The sequence below is a fragment of the Petaurus breviceps genome, unplaced genomic scaffold (assembly GCF_028583685.1).
Source record: "Petaurus breviceps papuanus isolate PSGF00001 unplaced genomic scaffold, PetGlider_PUasm1.0 174, whole genome shotgun sequence".
Taxonomy (NCBI): domain Eukaryota; kingdom Metazoa; phylum Chordata; class Mammalia; order Diprotodontia; family Petauridae; genus Petaurus; species Petaurus breviceps.
The window spans coordinates 69,280,116-69,296,240 of record NW_027185761.1 but is presented as its reverse complement, the minus strand read 5'-3'; the positions used below and the strand labels follow the sequence as shown (position 1 = coordinate 69,296,240).

The 16,125-nt window shown below is 51.4% G+C and overlaps 1 protein-coding gene across 2 annotated transcripts in view; it reads right to left on the bottom strand.

Moving 5' to 3' along the window:
* Positions 1-6,115: 6,115 nt before the first annotated feature.
* STARD3NL (STARD3 N-terminal like) overlaps positions 6,116-16,125 on the bottom strand; it is a 55,474-nt gene continuing 45,464 nt past the window's right edge. For both annotated transcript variants that reach the window (XM_069084380.1, XM_069084381.1), the window contains exons 5-9: positions 13,823-13,876; positions 13,611-13,728; positions 11,265-11,366; positions 7,603-7,676; positions 6,116-6,605 (exon numbers count right to left, since the gene is read on the bottom strand). In XM_069084380.1, coding sequence (XP_068940481.1) covers positions 7,624-7,676; positions 11,265-11,366; positions 13,611-13,728; positions 13,823-13,876 — 327 coding nt within the window. In that variant the 3' untranslated portion in view covers positions 6,116-6,605; positions 7,603-7,623. The remainder of the gene's footprint in view (positions 6,606-7,602; positions 7,677-11,264; positions 11,367-13,610; positions 13,729-13,822; positions 13,877-16,125) is intronic.

The window sequence follows — 16,125 nt, the reverse complement described above, 5'->3', positions numbered from 1 at the left end:
CCTCCTTTCTGTGTCCGTTCTCGACCTGGTCAGATGCTACCTGGTGATGGAAGGATGATGTCTCACCTCTATGGAGCACTTTCAAGGGTATCAAGCACTTTCAAAACTGACACGCATTACTGCCTTGGAGTCTCAACAGCCCAGTGAGGGAGGCATTGTGGGTCTAACTCACCCCAATTTACAGATGAAGAAACTAATTCCCTAAGCATCAATGACTCACTCACAGTCACACAGCTAGAAAGAGGAGGCAGAGTCTGATCTTGTGTCTTTCTTTTTCCAAGTCTCATTCTGTCCTGTACTATGCTTCATATGAAACCGGAGCTGAGAATTGGCTGAACTGGCCCATCATGACGTGTTTTCTTCCTCTTGTCCATCTGTACCCATCAGGCCCCATTTATTGGCCCCTGATGACTTCATCTCCTCTGGGCACTGCCAGGGAAATGGAGGGGCTTTCCCTGTGAGTTTTCAAGGGCACCCGCTAGAAAGCCAATGTGAATGAGTGAGTCATACAGTCACTAAACATTTAGTAAGTACCTACTGTGTGCCAGCCCCTGTGCTAAGTGCCAGGGAAACAAAGAAAGGGGGGAATAAACAAAATCAGCTCCTCTCCTGGAGGAGCTCACACCCAATGGGAGAGACAACTATGTACAAACAAGAAATAAACAGGATAGATCAGAGTTAAGAGGGACCAAGAGGCGGCAATGGAAGGACAGTATTCTAGGCATGGGGCATGGCTAGGGAAAATGGCCAGTGTAGAGAGTGTGAGAAGCAAACAGGGGGCCAGTGTCACTGGACCGTAGTATACATGGGGGAGGGAGGAGCTCCAAGTCTGGGCAAGCTGGCCTCCAGTCAGCCTGACTGCAGCACCATAGCCAGACCAAGGCCTAAAGGAGCTAATAAGCCTAAGAATGCTGAATGTGTATAATCTCGTGTTATCCCAACAACCTTGGAGGCAGGTGCTGTTATCATCTCTATTTTACAAACAGGAAACCAAGGCAGAAAGCGGGTGGCTTGCCCAGAGTCACACTAAGTTGCTCAGGTGGGATCTGAACCATGGCTTTCCTTCCTTGCCTAGCACTCTATCCACTATCCCACCTACTGAGTCCCACTGGTGGCTTATTTCGTTAAGGATGCCTATAATGAAGCCTATGCTCTAAGATACAGGTTCCCTCCCTCATCCACCAATGGTGACTATTAATTGTATTTTCTTAAATGCATGATGGAAAATTACAAGGATTGCCTTCCTTCCAAAATGGCACCATTTTGGGAACCAAATCAAATGAACTCTGCTGCCTACTGTCTGTGTAACCTGGGGCAGGCCACTCTAATTTCTGTTTTCCCATCTCTAAAAGGAGCAGGGGACCAGAAAGCTTCCTAGGCCCCTTCCAGCTCTAAAGCAGGCCTGCATGGGCCTAACCGTCTTGGCCTTAGTTTCCTCATCTACAAAGTGAAAGCCTTAGACAAGGCAACTTTTGAGGTTTCTTCTGTTTGTAACTTGATCATATCCTGAGCCTCTAAGTTATTTTAACTCTCAGGTTTCTCATTCGCCCAGTGGGGCAGGGGTTTGGACTAGCTTATCTCCAAGAGCTCTTCTGCTCTGGTGATGAGCCCACCACACTTGCATTATTTAGTGACATGAAGTTTTAAGATCTAGTCATTGTTAATGTGCAGAGCATCGAGACAGAGAGATCCTTGCATAAAATCCAGAGAAGTTACTTATGAAACTGGCGCTCTCAATCTTCTGGCGTCTTGGAAACAACACTCAAAGCCAAACACAGAATCAGTCATTCCCCATTCCCAGGATCTCCGTGTTTTTAGGTGGGAAATGCAACCTCGACAATAGACATTTTGCTTCCAAGGCATAAGAAAATCCCAGGTAGAGTTGAGCAATTGTACAGAAAGTTAAGTCAAAGCGTGAACTTGACCAAGTCAACATAAAATCTTGGCATCTCCAGCAATGGAACTGAGTCCTGACATTGCTTTCTTTAACTCTCATAAGGGTATAGACAGCTAGAGAGAATTTTCCTTGGTCCATTTTACCCTATGCTTTCCTGCCAGCACCTCCACATACTTTGGGAGAAGGTGAAGCATACACTGAGGTCAGAACCATGAAGTGTTGGGCATGAACACGACTCAGTGACTGGGCATAGCAAGTCATGGGATGAGAGATGTAGAGCTGGAAGGAGCCTCAGAGTTCTCAGCTTAACCCCCTGACTTACAGACAAGGGACCCCAGATCCAGAGATGGGAGTGGCTTGTCCCAGGTCACACAGCTGGTGAGGGGCAGAAGTCCTGGTCTGGTGGGCAACTAGCTCTATGCCTCAGTCAGGATTGTGTATCTAGAGCAAGTCCCATTACTCTTTCTAGTCCATCCTCATTATACAAATTAAATGACTTGCTCATGGTCACAGGGTTAGTGATAGGGCCAGGGATTCAAGTCTCCCTGTTCTTTGACCTTAGCTTCCTTCTGTGGATGAGAGTTGACTTGATGGGTAAGGTTCCTCTCTGCCTTAACATCATAATTACTATCCTAATGAAGAGTAAAAGGCAAATAAACGCCTTAAAGATGGCAGAGAATGCTCATGCTAATGTACATGCAGAAACCCTTCAAAATCTTTGGGTCTAGGGTATAAGCAAAGTGAGAATGATACCTCTCAGGTGCTCTCGGGGAAAGAGAGAGCCCGAACTCCTCCATTAGTTACCGGCTCACTTCCTTATTGATTCTCTCCCTGGGTTCAAAGGCCATTTAGCAGAGATGAATTTGAATGTCCTCAGAAAATACTTTTACAAATTCTCATCCACCCTATACCGAGCAAGGATGCTTAATTAAGGCTCCTGAGTGTGTGGGGGCCACACGTTCACATTCTTCCCATTCTCCGAGCTAGGTCAGCCACCATGAGATTCCTTCCATCACATAATTCACATGCTGGCACAATAATTTCTTTGCTGGTCTCCTTGCCACAACAAGCTTTTAGGAACAAATATCCCTGGCACCAAATTTGTAAGCGTGCAAGGCTGTATCCAACAGTGCTGAACACAGTAGCTTGTGCATTGTGGAGATTTAATAACTACATGAAGAATCATAATCTATACATTACATATTTATTAATCAGGGTAAGAGGAAGAAGGGAAAACGGAGAGGGAAGAAGGCATGAGAAGAAAGCAAACTTTGGAGCAAATGACACCAATAATTCCAAAGCATTTGTAGAAGAGCGTCCTATGGAAACTCTCCAAAAACTCCCATTTGCTCTGAAAGGGGCAAGGGAGGACAAGGACAGTAGAAAAGAAAAACGATCATTTTAGTTCAGCTTTTAGAACTGCTGGCTTATGTTCCTAAGAGTGCCCAGATCTTGGCACCCATTTCTTGTTTGCTTATTGGTGATAAAAGATCAGTGGAATAAACATTTTAATTCATTTCAATAAAGTCATTAAGCACCTACTATGTGCCGAGCGCTGTGTAAAGCACACAAATTAGCTTCCTTTTCTTGGGACTGATTATAAAAGCTGGAGGTAGAAGGAAAAGGAGAATGAACGAGTGAGTCCCCTTTCCCACCCCCCTTCCTGCCCCAGACTTATTGGGGTTTGATGCAGGCTTCCGAAGGGGTGGGGGCTGCAGCTCTCTCTTTGTCACATGGTGGGTCGATGGAAAATGTTTGAGTCAAACAAGCCTCTTCCAGTTGGGGACGTGTGGTGGGAGGAGGGGCTGGGGTATTATGTGACAAAACAGGGCAGTTAAACCACAGCTAAGCCTGCGCCTTCTCAAAGGCCACAGCTAGTGGCAGATAAAAAGCTGCCTGTGTCAAGGGGCTGTGTAGGGGGCTGCGGCTGGCCTCCCTGGGCCTTGCACAGTGAGGTCTCCACTGTACCTCTGCCGCATGCTAAGAACAGGAACCATGCACATATTAGTAAGAGTCTGATGATCAGTGGGCCCTGCAGGAAACCTTCCCCCCCCTTGGATGGAGCAGCAAGTCTCTCTCTGCACTTCCTGAGGCCTACTAGCAGGTCATGTCCCCAGGGGTTGTTGAATGAATATTAAACCCAAGATAACGTCCAATCCTTTGGCTTACACTGTGCATCCCAGCCTGAGCTATTGTTGGGCATCAGATCAGTGAGTTCTCTTGGATTCCAGTTTTCTTTACCTTCCGCAAATGTTTACCTTAATTCAACATTCAACACATTTGATTAGCACTGGATTAGAGGGCAGAGGTGGCCTCAGTCAGGAAGGCCTGGGTTCGAGTGCTGCCTGACACATGTGGGCTGGATGACTGTGGGCAAAGCTCTTTCCCTCCCCATGTGTCGGGCTCTTCCAAAAGGATAAGCAGCCATGGAGGCGCTGATCCATAGTGGCAGAGGGAGTTTCCTTCCTGAAAGTGCCGTCTCCCTCCCTGCACTGCTACAATCACAGAACTGAGCCCTTCTCCCTAGAATGTGCAAGGATGTCCCTGAGAACTGGGGAGGGAGCAAAGATAAAAGCCCTCTGGCCAAGGAGTTCACGTTCTATAGGGAGGAGAAAACATGTGTCCAGTCAGGAAAGACCAAGACATTTGTAATTGGTAAGCAGCGAAGGAAGGGCTCCCTGAGGAGGCCCTGAGCCCATCCTTGGAGTAAGACTAAGACCAAGAGAAGAAAGCCAGCAGGGAGTCTGGAGCAGGCAAGGGGGACAACGTGCAAAGGCATGATGGAGGAAGCTGGGCCGTGGGGCAGGTGGCCCCCGTCTGGCCTCAATACCGCAAGGATCTGTGACTACCCAGACTGCCGGTACCCCTCCTGGATAACCCCCCCCATCCCCAGGGCCAGCACACCTCAGAAGCCCCTCCCTCCTCTTGAGCACAGGCCCTTGAGACCCCCACCAACTACTCTGTCAGCCCCCTTGGAGGCACTTACTGGGCTTTTGCATCTTCCCAGCTGGACTGTTTTTAAAATACTGCCATTTGTGGGCCATGTCTTTCCCCTTTTACCTCCCCCCCTTAACACATGTGCATTCATTCACACATATAATACACATCCTTCATTCACACACACTCAAAAGATATGCACAGACACATACAAATATATACAGATTCACACAGTCATCACACACACTCACAAATATAGACATACACTTACTCATCACACGTGCACACACACATATACACATGCAGTCACACTCACAAATACACACATACTCCACACACACACTCACTCACATATACACACACGCATCATACACAGACTCACACTCATCACACACACATACACACTCACAAATCTACACACACACTGATTCACATACTCATCACACATTCACGAGCACACAAACACGTCCCCCCAGGCCACGCTAACACATGCAGGCTGAATCTGCCCAAGGTCGATCCCCTCCCTGTACAGTATCCCTAGCTGACATCTGTTCTGAGAGAGGATGTGGTCAGTTACTGGGGCACTAACAGACCCAGGACACAGAACATTCTCTGACCAGCGCTGACTTAGCAGCAATGACCAGCAGAGCTGATGAACCTGAATTCCCTTCACTTCCAAAGGAACCATTTTTCATTCTGATCCAGAAAAGGACCAAGACTGGGGACCTTTTAAACAACTGTAAATGAGTTTGACGCTTTAGACTTGGAAATTTAAATAAACATGACCTGGAAGGCCTTGCCCCATGGAAAGGGCAAAAGGCTGGACAAAGAAGAGAGAAGAGACAGAAATGATTCCACAGGGCCCCCCTCCCCCAATATAGAAGGGGCCAGAGGAAGGCCTGCAGAGTGTTATGCAGGAAAACTCTCTAGGGAGGATCTGGGCAGGGATCTGGCTAAGAAGAGAGGCAGACTGGGAACTGGTTTGGGAATCAGGAAGATTTGGGTTCAGGTCCTGCCTTTGACACATCCTGGCTGTAGAACCCTGAGCAAGTCACTGAGACTCTCAGAACTGGGATTACAAATTGTAGAGAAGATGACAATCAGCATTGGTAGACCGACTGTGCTCACCTGGGAGATCTCTATGCCAGTGAAATCAATGCCCCAACCAGTCCCTACCCCCTCGGACAAGAGATGGCCTGGATGAAAAAGCAGCGATGGGGATGCTGAGTACGTGCTGCCTGGCTCATGGAGCCGCTGAAGTAAAAGGTCAGAACCAAAGGCTGGGATGTTGCCTTTTATTAACATTTTTAAACTGTACAAAGAGCTCAAATGCATGAATTAAAAAACACACGAGGACATGTTATTATTTTAAAAAGAAATATAAAATAAATCTATGAGACAAATAAAACAATTCCATTTTGTGAATCAGAAAAAAACACCACATACTTTTGTGTTACAGAAGATGTGTTAGATGCCTAGGCTACGGTACCTACTGATCGGGGAACACAGCCTGAGACTGGCCCGGAGCTCCCTCCCATCAGGTCAGGCTCAGGAGCAGACGACAGCGCGGGCTCTTCTGGGACATTATCTCACCAGCCCCAGGCAGGTGAGTGTACACAGGGGGGGGGGGGGGCAATCTTCTGTGAGGTATCACAATAAATAAATCCTTGATTAGCAGGTGGGCCGGCTTCCCAGGGAGAACCGGCTACTCTGGGGCCTTCACACTCCAAATGCAGACGGACAGACGGAGAGGATTCACAGACGGAAGAGTCTGGGGCAGTTACAAGAAGGAGAAGGGTTCAACATTCAGCATTCCTGTGGCTTCCCACTTTTTAAAGGTTCCTATCCATTTTTTCTAAGATTTTATTTTTCCCCCAATTACATGTTACAATTTTTAACATTTTTCTTCAATTTGGGGGCTTGCAATTTCTATCCCCCCCTTCCTCCCCTGCCCTCCCTGAGCCAGCAAGCAGCCAATCTGGGTTACACATGGGCAATCATCCCATACATTTTGGCATCAGAACTTATCTAACAAAATGCACTGGGAGGAGGGAGGGCCTTGAGGGGGCTGGTGAAGCATGAAGTCTGCAGCTGGTCCGATTTCACTGAGCAGCTTTTCCTTCCACAGTTACGTGACTGGGCAGAACTTTAGCCAGTGAAGCTGGCTCTGCCTCTTCCTTCTGCAGGGCTTTGAGGGGGCCCTGCCTATCAGGGGTACCTGGAGTACAGCTGGGGCTTTGAATCAATCCCTTCTCTTCCATCTCAGAAATCCCCACATCTACAATCTAGTGATCATGGCAGAGACCAGCCCCACTTTACAGATGGAGAGCCTGAGGCAAAAAGAAGCGACTCATCCAAGGCTCATGCTTGGCAGGGAAGCCTGGCACAGACCTCGACATACCAGATTTCCAACCAGCACAGCTCACTTCCCCACTGCACTGCCTGCCTTGCCCCACAAAGAGTGGGAAAAATGGAGATTTCTTTTGTCAGAAAATAACACCCACAGTGTTGGGACGCCAAATACAGATGTTTGCAAATCCAGCTCCCCCCGCGTGCTCAGGCCCACCCAGGCCCACCCAGGAGCCCGTGGATTTCCACCCACAATGCTTTCCTAGGCATACACAGGGACAAACATCAAGATATTTCACTCCCTGAATATCAAGGTGATTTGCTGACTAAGGGATATGGCCAGGCACGGCTGTGCTGGTCACCCCAGTGAAAACCCTCCCAGCAACATCGGTGCTTTGGGGCTGTTTCCAAACACTTACTTTCCTCACTAATTTTCGCAGCTACAGGACTGGCTTTTCACTATCCTGTTTTTCTTCAGATTCCTCATCAGAACCTGTGAGAGAGGAAGGGAGAGAAGCCTGGATGAAGTGCTGGGCCTTTCACCTACATGATCTCTCTGGGCACTCACAACAGCCCCAGGAGGGAGGTGCTAAGGTCACCCCCACTTTACAGGGGTACAAACCGACACCTGGAAGCTGAAGTAACCAGACCAGGACACAGTGGGCATGACCATGCAGCTTCACAAAGTGGCACCAGACCAAGCTCGCGCTCTGTCTCTGGCAGGGTCACTAACACAGGGAGCCCAGCAAACGCTACTGACATGGTTTAACTAGGGTTCAGCAAAACCATGAATAAAGCATCTCGTACTATTCTTTTGTGGAAAAGAGGGATGAAGAATCGTGGGTCAGACGACAGGCCGATTCAGTGATGCAGCTGGACCCTTCGTGGCCCCAGGGCAGCTCAGCCCGGCTGCAGGGCTGGTGCCCAGGAATCTGCCCTGGACCTCGCACTGCTTATCATCTCTATGAACCGTCTGGTCAGAGAGCTTACGGCTGGAACAAAGCTGCAAGGCGAGTGCAGACATCAGTGGGCAGCCGGGCCGAGCACTGCTGGCCATCGCCAGACCCGGGCTTCCTAAGGGGGCAGTGGAGCTCACTTTCTGATCTGTTAAGCATCCTGACACCTGTGCAGTCTTTCAGAGCCTCGTCTCCCTCTGAGCTGCCCCCATGCTGGGCCAGGCCTTCCAGAGTCCTTGGGTTCCACGATTCTGTGACTTGAAGAAGAGCTGGAAGTGAGATGTGTGCCCACGGGCAGGGATGGCAGGGCTAGGCCTCCATCCGCTTCATCATGCTGCCACCAATGCCCTCTTAGGAGAAATTCAGCCCTTCTCAGTAACCAAGCAATTCACCAATCCACAAGAACAGGCTCCGGGGACCCCTCCTCAGCCAGACTCACTACAACAGCCAGGGTCCGGGCCTCAAGTCTCTTGACTCAGGGTCCGGGGCAGCCCCACCACTGAGCTACAATGCCATTCCTTAGGGCAGGGACTTCCTGAGGAGGGGACTCCATTTGCCCACACAGACAGCGCTGCCTGGAGCAGCAAAAGGATGAGATGGGTCCAGGGTCACACAGTCAGGTGTGTGTCAGAAGCTGAAGGTGGAAGGGGCCAATCTATCACGTGCTCTTCTTCCCCCGAGTCGTGTCCATGCACCAGACAGTGAGCTAAACACTACAAACACGGGTCCTTACAATGGCCCTGGGAGGGGGGCGGTCTTTATGATGCTCCCCATTTTAGAGATGAGGACACCAAGGCAAACAGACAAGTGGACTGCCCCGGGACACACAGCAGGGAGACTCAAGGCCGGACCTGCACATCTCAGCTGCTGATTATGAGTTGCCCACGTCACCAACATGCCCATTGCCTTCAAGTGACATCAGAGAGAAGCAATCTGAAATCAGGCCTGAGGTGACTCTGTGTTTGTGCCTCCTCCGCCCAGCACAGGCCCCAGGAAGGGCAGATACAAGACGGAGGCCCCCCATGGAGCCAGGCCCCCCAGAGGCTCTGGCTGCAGGAGCAAAGATGCCTGCTGCCTGGAGGGGGGACGGCCAACCCAACTGTGGTGAGGGGCTAGCAGGGGACCATGGACACTCCCATTTCCTGGGCGGACTGAGACGAACTGACATCCTGGTGAGGCAGGATGAAGAAAACAACATGTGCAATCATGCCCGTGGAAGGAAAAGCCACGACCACCACATCCCTCCACATGCTGCTTCACGCAGAAGCAGGTCACTGCTTTCTTTAGCAGAAGGTGGAGGGAGCTGGGCTGGGCTGGGGAGTGACAGGGACGGCACACTGCGCACGCTGTCAAGCCACAGGCTGGTTCTGTTAAGCTTCCCTCTTTTTACTCTTTGTTACAAGGGATGGTTCACTGGGTAGGGAAGGGGGAGAGGTAAATGAGGTAAAAGCAAAAAGTAGCAATAAAAATTAAACATTTATTAAAATATTATTACGAAAAAATAAAAATAGAAACACCAGCCTTATAGCAGAGCAGGACACACTGAGGGCCAAGACTTCATCAGGCACCTCTGTTCCTGGCTCCTCTCTCATTCCCACTCCCAGGAGCCCCTGTACGTAGATGCATAAGGCTGTGTGCACAGGGGTATGTCCGTCTACGCTGTTCTACGTTAACCGACGGCCTGCACTGGCCCCACAGACTGCCCTGCCTGGGCCCATCTGCCCCCAGCAGGCAGGTTAGAAGAGGCTGGTTACTAGGTCACACCACCACCCCCCAGGAGCTGCTGTGGGTGGGCTACAGCCCTTTGGGGAGCCTGCTTTCCGGTTAAGGCAGCTGGGGAGGGGGGCATCTGGCCAAGCAGGAGAAAGGTCCGCTGAGGGCCTGGAACAGAGTTCTGCCCCATACTTTCACCCAAGCCACGGTTTGTGCCTCAGCTCAGAAACTGTGTCTTTGATGTGAAATTAGTGGTTTAAAAACAATCCCCCATAGGACACAATGAGCAGGAAGTTTCATTTCTCGGCTGTACGATCACAAATCATACACAATCTTTGGTGCGGTTTAACTGCTTTCTTCTCTGGACACTGCTTTTTAAGGCAATGCTACCAATCCCTCAGGCTCATTCAGCACCGATAACCTCATCTGGCCTTTGACAGACACACTTAAGGCTGAGCTGCTCTAAAGCCTTCCAGCTGTGCTCTCTCCAAAACGTGGCCGGGTACTCAGCAGCTGAAGGAGAACCGAAGCATCCCCTCCACGTCAGGTCACCTCTCCCCACTGTAGCCCAGCTCTGAGGCTGCCCAAATGGTGCCTGAGCTCACACAGGCAGATCTACACCACGGGGTGCCTGAGCTCACTCAGGCGGGTCTACACCACAGGGCACAAAGGTTCCTGTGCCAGGCTCTGCCGTCCCAGGCCCCGCCCAGCTGAGTGCAGGGAGGTGATGAATCCAGTGTTTCCATGGCAGAGAAAAAGGGTAGCCATGGCAACGGAGGGACCAAAGCCATGGGCCATGTCATCAGCTGGTGTCTCACAGCTTTCCAACCAGTTCCCATTACACCCCCAACAGTAATCTGTTTCCATGCAGTCTGGTGATGATGGAAGGCAGCATCTCTCAGCAGAGAAATCTTTAGAGTTTCTGAAACCCAGTGGCCAAAGGCCTGTCCACCTTTCCCACCATCACACCTCCAAGGTGACCACACACATGACCCTATACAGTATGCCACTGTGGATAAGTGGGTGCTCACTAGCTGGGTGACCCTGGGCATGTCACCATGCCCCCATCCCCCAGCAAGGACAAAGAAATGCAGAATTAATGGGCGTGCCAAGCTCCTGCTTCCTCCTTCCCCAAAGCCCTGCCCGGCTGCCCCACTAAGGTACCACAGATGCTCTCCAGCCCCACCAGGTGGCACCATGAGCACAGGGTAGCCAGCCCAAGGGGCTCCTGAATCCTACTGTTTCTCCTTTTGGGGAAGTCCCCTGGAACTCAGGGATGGGCCCCCCAGAAGCACTGTGGAGTCTGTGTGGGTCCAGAGCGCTCCCCAGGGGCCACCAGGAACAGTGGCAGGCAGGCAGAAGTGCCAAACCGGAGGGCAGGGGAGCCAAAGCAACAGTCAAACACCCTTTACCTGCTTCAGACTCAGGCGGGGAATAAAACTGCCCATCCGAGAGACCCCCAGGCGGCTGGATGAGGGCTGCCCTCTCCGAAGCATCCTGAACCAGCAGAAGTCCTGGAAGAGAAGGGATTGAGAGCTCAGGCGTTAGTCTGCCCCGGTGGGACAGAGGCTAGCACTACCTAGAAATGCTTGCCAGCAGGTGCCCACACCTGTCCACACAGGTGGCGGTGACACGGTGAGTTCGGAAAGCTCTGGACCACCGTGCCTGCAGCAATGACCCTCTTCCCATCCCCAACTCCAACACAGGCCACACCTGGCCTGTGGAGCCAAGGGGGCCCAGGGCTCCCAACGGGTTTTTTCATCCCTCAGTCCCTTGAGAATATCCTGTTCCCGTCAACAAACAGATGGGCTGCACCAGCGGGTGACAGACAGGCAGCATCTCTTGAAAGAGAAGACCTCTGAACCAGCCAGACCTGGTACCTCGACGGCACCATCAAAATAATGATGGGGAACAAGAAAGAGGCCACCTATGGCTTGTCTCCCTCCAGCAAATGACCACTGTGCCACACTCTAGCACCTGGAAGGGCATTGCTGACTGCCAGGCTAAGAGAGCGATGCCTCCCCCTTGGCTGACGGGCCTGTCTTCATCCGGTCAGCCATGTGCGCTGATGCCTGGGAACACCAGGCAATCTAATTATCTGTATCTGACTCGTGGCTGCAGCCTTGGTCCTCCCAGCTTCTCCCTCGTCCAACTGGCTGGGCATGAACCTCTGGGGCATATTGGGAATGACTGAGGAAGCAGGGGATGGATGGACAGACCAGCCACAGGAGGGAGGCATGCCTGACGTGTGGCTGCTTGTCCAGAGTACTCACTCCTACACTGCCTTTCCATATATGTTAATTCCATTCTCTTATTTTAAAATTCCTTGAAGAGGGACAAAGGAGCACGTACAAAGATGTCCCTAGGAATCCCCCCTCCCATTTCTTCAATGGGTTATGGTAGCCTTCAGCTCCCATTGGCCTGGAGAACAAGCAGCTCCAAGAAGGGCTTCTAACAATTGGTGCCCGCGCTTTTCTGCAGCTGGGCCCGAGCATGGTGATCTACAGGCCCGGAACTGACACAGAGGGGACAAGAGGACATCGAAAGGAGGAAATGGCGCACCCTCGACTGCCTGGGACTTCTAGCTTTGGCCTATGTGCCCTCCTGGACAGGGAAAAAGACAGCACCAAGAAAAGTCCAATACCTGACCTTGGCCTTCCTACCCAAAGCCAGGACCCACAAAGATGGCCACAAGGACCACGGGTCAAAGCGCGGTGGCTTTGATGTGACTTGGGACTTCGAGACCCAACAGGCCTCAGATGCAAGGGCTCTCTGATCCTCCTCTAAGAGCTGAAAGGTACTGGTCATAGTTCCTCTATCAGTCAGTCTCAGTTCCCTTCCCTTCAGACTGCTCTCAGGGTTCAGCCAGCGAGATCTGTGTCATACAGAATGGAGCCCAGATGCTGGAGCTGGGCCACCTGCAGGCCATTCCAAAGCCACTGGCCCAATGTCTGCTAATGGCATGAGATGCCAGATAAGGGACAGAACATGGACTGGGAGCCAAATGGCCGGGCTCCGGTTCTGGGCCCAAGAGGCCGGTAAAAGGAAACACTGGCACAGCTCCTCTTAGAGCAGGCGTGACCAGAGCGCCGTCAGCCCTCAGTGGTGACTCTGCTTGTGGTAAGCATCATCAGAATGTGTCAGGGGCACGGCTGCAATCCCTCCTCTCATTTTTTCTCATTTCCCCCACCTCTAGATTTAGGCTTATTGGCTGAAGTCGAAGCAGTTCTAACCCTGGGGTCCTCAGGAGCTTCTAGATATGTGTATGTATGTGTGTGTGTGTGTATGTGTGTGTGTGTGTGTGTGTAACAACCCCCCATCCTAGATTTCATTAAAATTATATTTTAATATCAATTTATTATAAATCTATTAAATTAAACTTAATTTATTTTCTCATATTATTGTTTGCTGTTTATTTTTGTATTATTCAATATTGGACTGATTAAATTGGTGGCTTAGTTATTAACAAATGATCTATTCTAGAACGTAATGTCATAAATGCATTTCTACAATGTCTATTATCTCCTACATACAGACGCACGCCCATCATTCTGCGGTGGGACAAGCCCTAAGAAAGCTGGGGCCATGTTCTGCTCCTCGCGCTCCCCCAAGCACTTGGCAGGCACAGAATGATGGGAAGAACTGAGGAGTGTGACCGGGTTCCTGCCAAGCAGATGTGGGCCCCCCCCCCCGCAGCCTCTGGATGCCCCAGGGGGTTCCCAGGGACCCAAACCAAGCCCCGTCCCAGGGGAGCTCACTGTTGTCTTCCTCGGCCTCCTGAGGCAACACTTTGAAATCCAGGAACCAGGTTTCGATCCAGGCGAGGATGAAGGAGATGATGGGCAGCACGTATCCAAAAGCCCCCTGAGAGAAGAGCTGAAAGGCGGAGGGGGAGGGGCAGGGTCAGCCTTTGGCTGCTGGCAGGTGGAGCCTCCCGAGGGACAGCCTGGGCAGGGAAGGGGGCTCTTACCTTGGAGAGGATGACTTTGACTAATAAAAAGGCACTCGTCACAGCTGTCGTCAACTGAAAGACAAAGGACCAAGTTCAATGCAAATGCTGAGGACGGTTGTGTCACAGGCCCAAGTTCTGTGAGAAGTGAGATGCCCGCCATGGCCGCTCCAGCCCACAGAGAGGGAGCAGGGGCCCCCGCGTGCCAACTGGGCCTGGTGGCCATGGGGGGACCTCTGGGTCCCCAGATACAAACTCCAACACTCCCACCACCCCGGAGTCAGAGAACTCTTGCTGAGCAGAGGGAGCAGTTTCACACAAGAGGTCAGCACTACCAGAAGAGTTTTGTCCACTCTCTGGACAGCACCACCCTTGCCCACCTGGGGATGCCATCCCCCTTTCCTCTCTGGTTTTCTTGAGACTCATATTTTGTCTTCCTACTAGAATGAGAAGAGGGACCATCTTGTTTTTTTTGTATTTGAACCCCCAGCACCTGGCATACAGTAAAGGCTTAATAAATGTTTTATTTCTCTCCAGAACCAAAGAATTCAGATGGATGGCATTACAGTGATCCCCTAAACCAATCCGCTCATTTTACTGCTGGGGAAACTGATGATCAGGGAGGTAAAGTCACTCAGGGTCAGGACCACAGGATCTGGAAGGGAAGCTGGTGGTCACCTAGGTGACTAGTGAGATGGCAGAGGGGACCAAGTGCCCTACCTGGATTCCAGAAGACCTGAGTTCAAATCCTACCTCAGATGCTGGCCAGCCCTGTGACCATGGGCAAGTCACTAGACCCTCCAAATGACGATTCTCTCATTTGTAAAGTGGGTTCAGTGAGGGCACCCAGGGCACCCACTTCCCAAAGCTGTCATGAGGGTCGAGGAAGAATCCTCGTAAAGCCCTCTGAAGGCACTAGCTGTGGCTCGGCTCCCCTCACCTGGCCCGGAGGCTGGATCTGTGCCAGGCTCCCTTCCAGGTGCCACTGCAGGCTCCTTCTGAGGGTGGGCACAGTGCGAAGGGGGCCACCAGCTCCAACACCATATTTCTCAACACTGCATTCTCCAGCCACAGGGTAAGCAAATCTCACCTTCCTTCCCCTTCCTCCACCTACCAGGGCCACAGCGATCTGCCAGGTCCCTGTCCTCCCCTGACCTATGTCCTTGTCCTAAGATCCCCATGAGACAGTAAAAGCTCCCTGGGAGTGAGTCCTTGATCATCATAATTTTTTTATGCACAATTCCTTGCCTGTAACAGGCATCTGAGTAAGTGTTTGTTGAATGAATACCAGAGCGCTGGACCTGGACTCAGGGATCTGGGTCAGAGGTGATATGACTTGCCCACAGCTGCCACTACAAAGTGTCCAGGAAGGATTCTGAGCCTCCATTTTCTCATCTGTAAAGTGGGATAAAAGCCTCTGACATCTTACAGAGCTGCTGGGAGGCCCAAAGGAGATAACAGCTGTAAAGCCTTCTGCAAATCTGAAGAAAGCTCCTAGGCCCACACAGCCTTGAGCTGCCATCACATGCGGTCTGCTAGGACGCCTGACTGTGCCAAGCCAACAGCACTTGTGTGCCTGGCACTGTGTTGAGAGCAGGGATGGACATGATAGAAAGGGGCATGCTCTGAGGTAAGGCTTCTTGCAGAAGGTGGGGTGTTGGCTGGGATCCGAAGGAAGCGGGGGAAGGCAGGAGGGAGAGGTGAGGAGGGGAGGCATCCCCAGCACGAGAGCGTGCATGGAACACCAGAATGAGCAGACCTAGCGAGAAAGAAGGCCGTAACCTGAAAGCCAAGAGACAGAGGTAGCGAGGGCCCAGAAGAGGACCAGTTGTTTAGGAAAGGAGATGGCCTGGTCTGTGCCTGTTGGTGACACCCTCAGCAACCCATGCCCTGGATAAGCTCAATCAAACGCCCAAGCAGCCCTGCGTGGGGAGATGTGACCACAGACACCCAGGCTGCTCCTGGGAAAGCCACATGATCACTCCCATTCACGGCATGGACAATGCCCGCGTCCACACGTTAGCGCTTCCTCCCGGCCGGCCAACGTGAACAGCAGAGGCTGCAGAGGTGGCGGCGGCTGGGTCTTGGACATGAATGCCCAGAGCCAGCAGCGGTCTGTTCCCCAAATGAGACACCGACTGGGATGAGCCCAGCCTCAGGAGAGCATCAGAAACGCACCAAGAGATAAGTGAAGGAAAAAGCAAGGTGGGAAGATGTCTGCTCAGAATCACAGAATAACATTAAGGACAATAACAGTGACCATCTACATGGTGCTGACCAGAGCCAGGCACTCTGCTTTACACAGCCGATCTCACCCAAGTGCA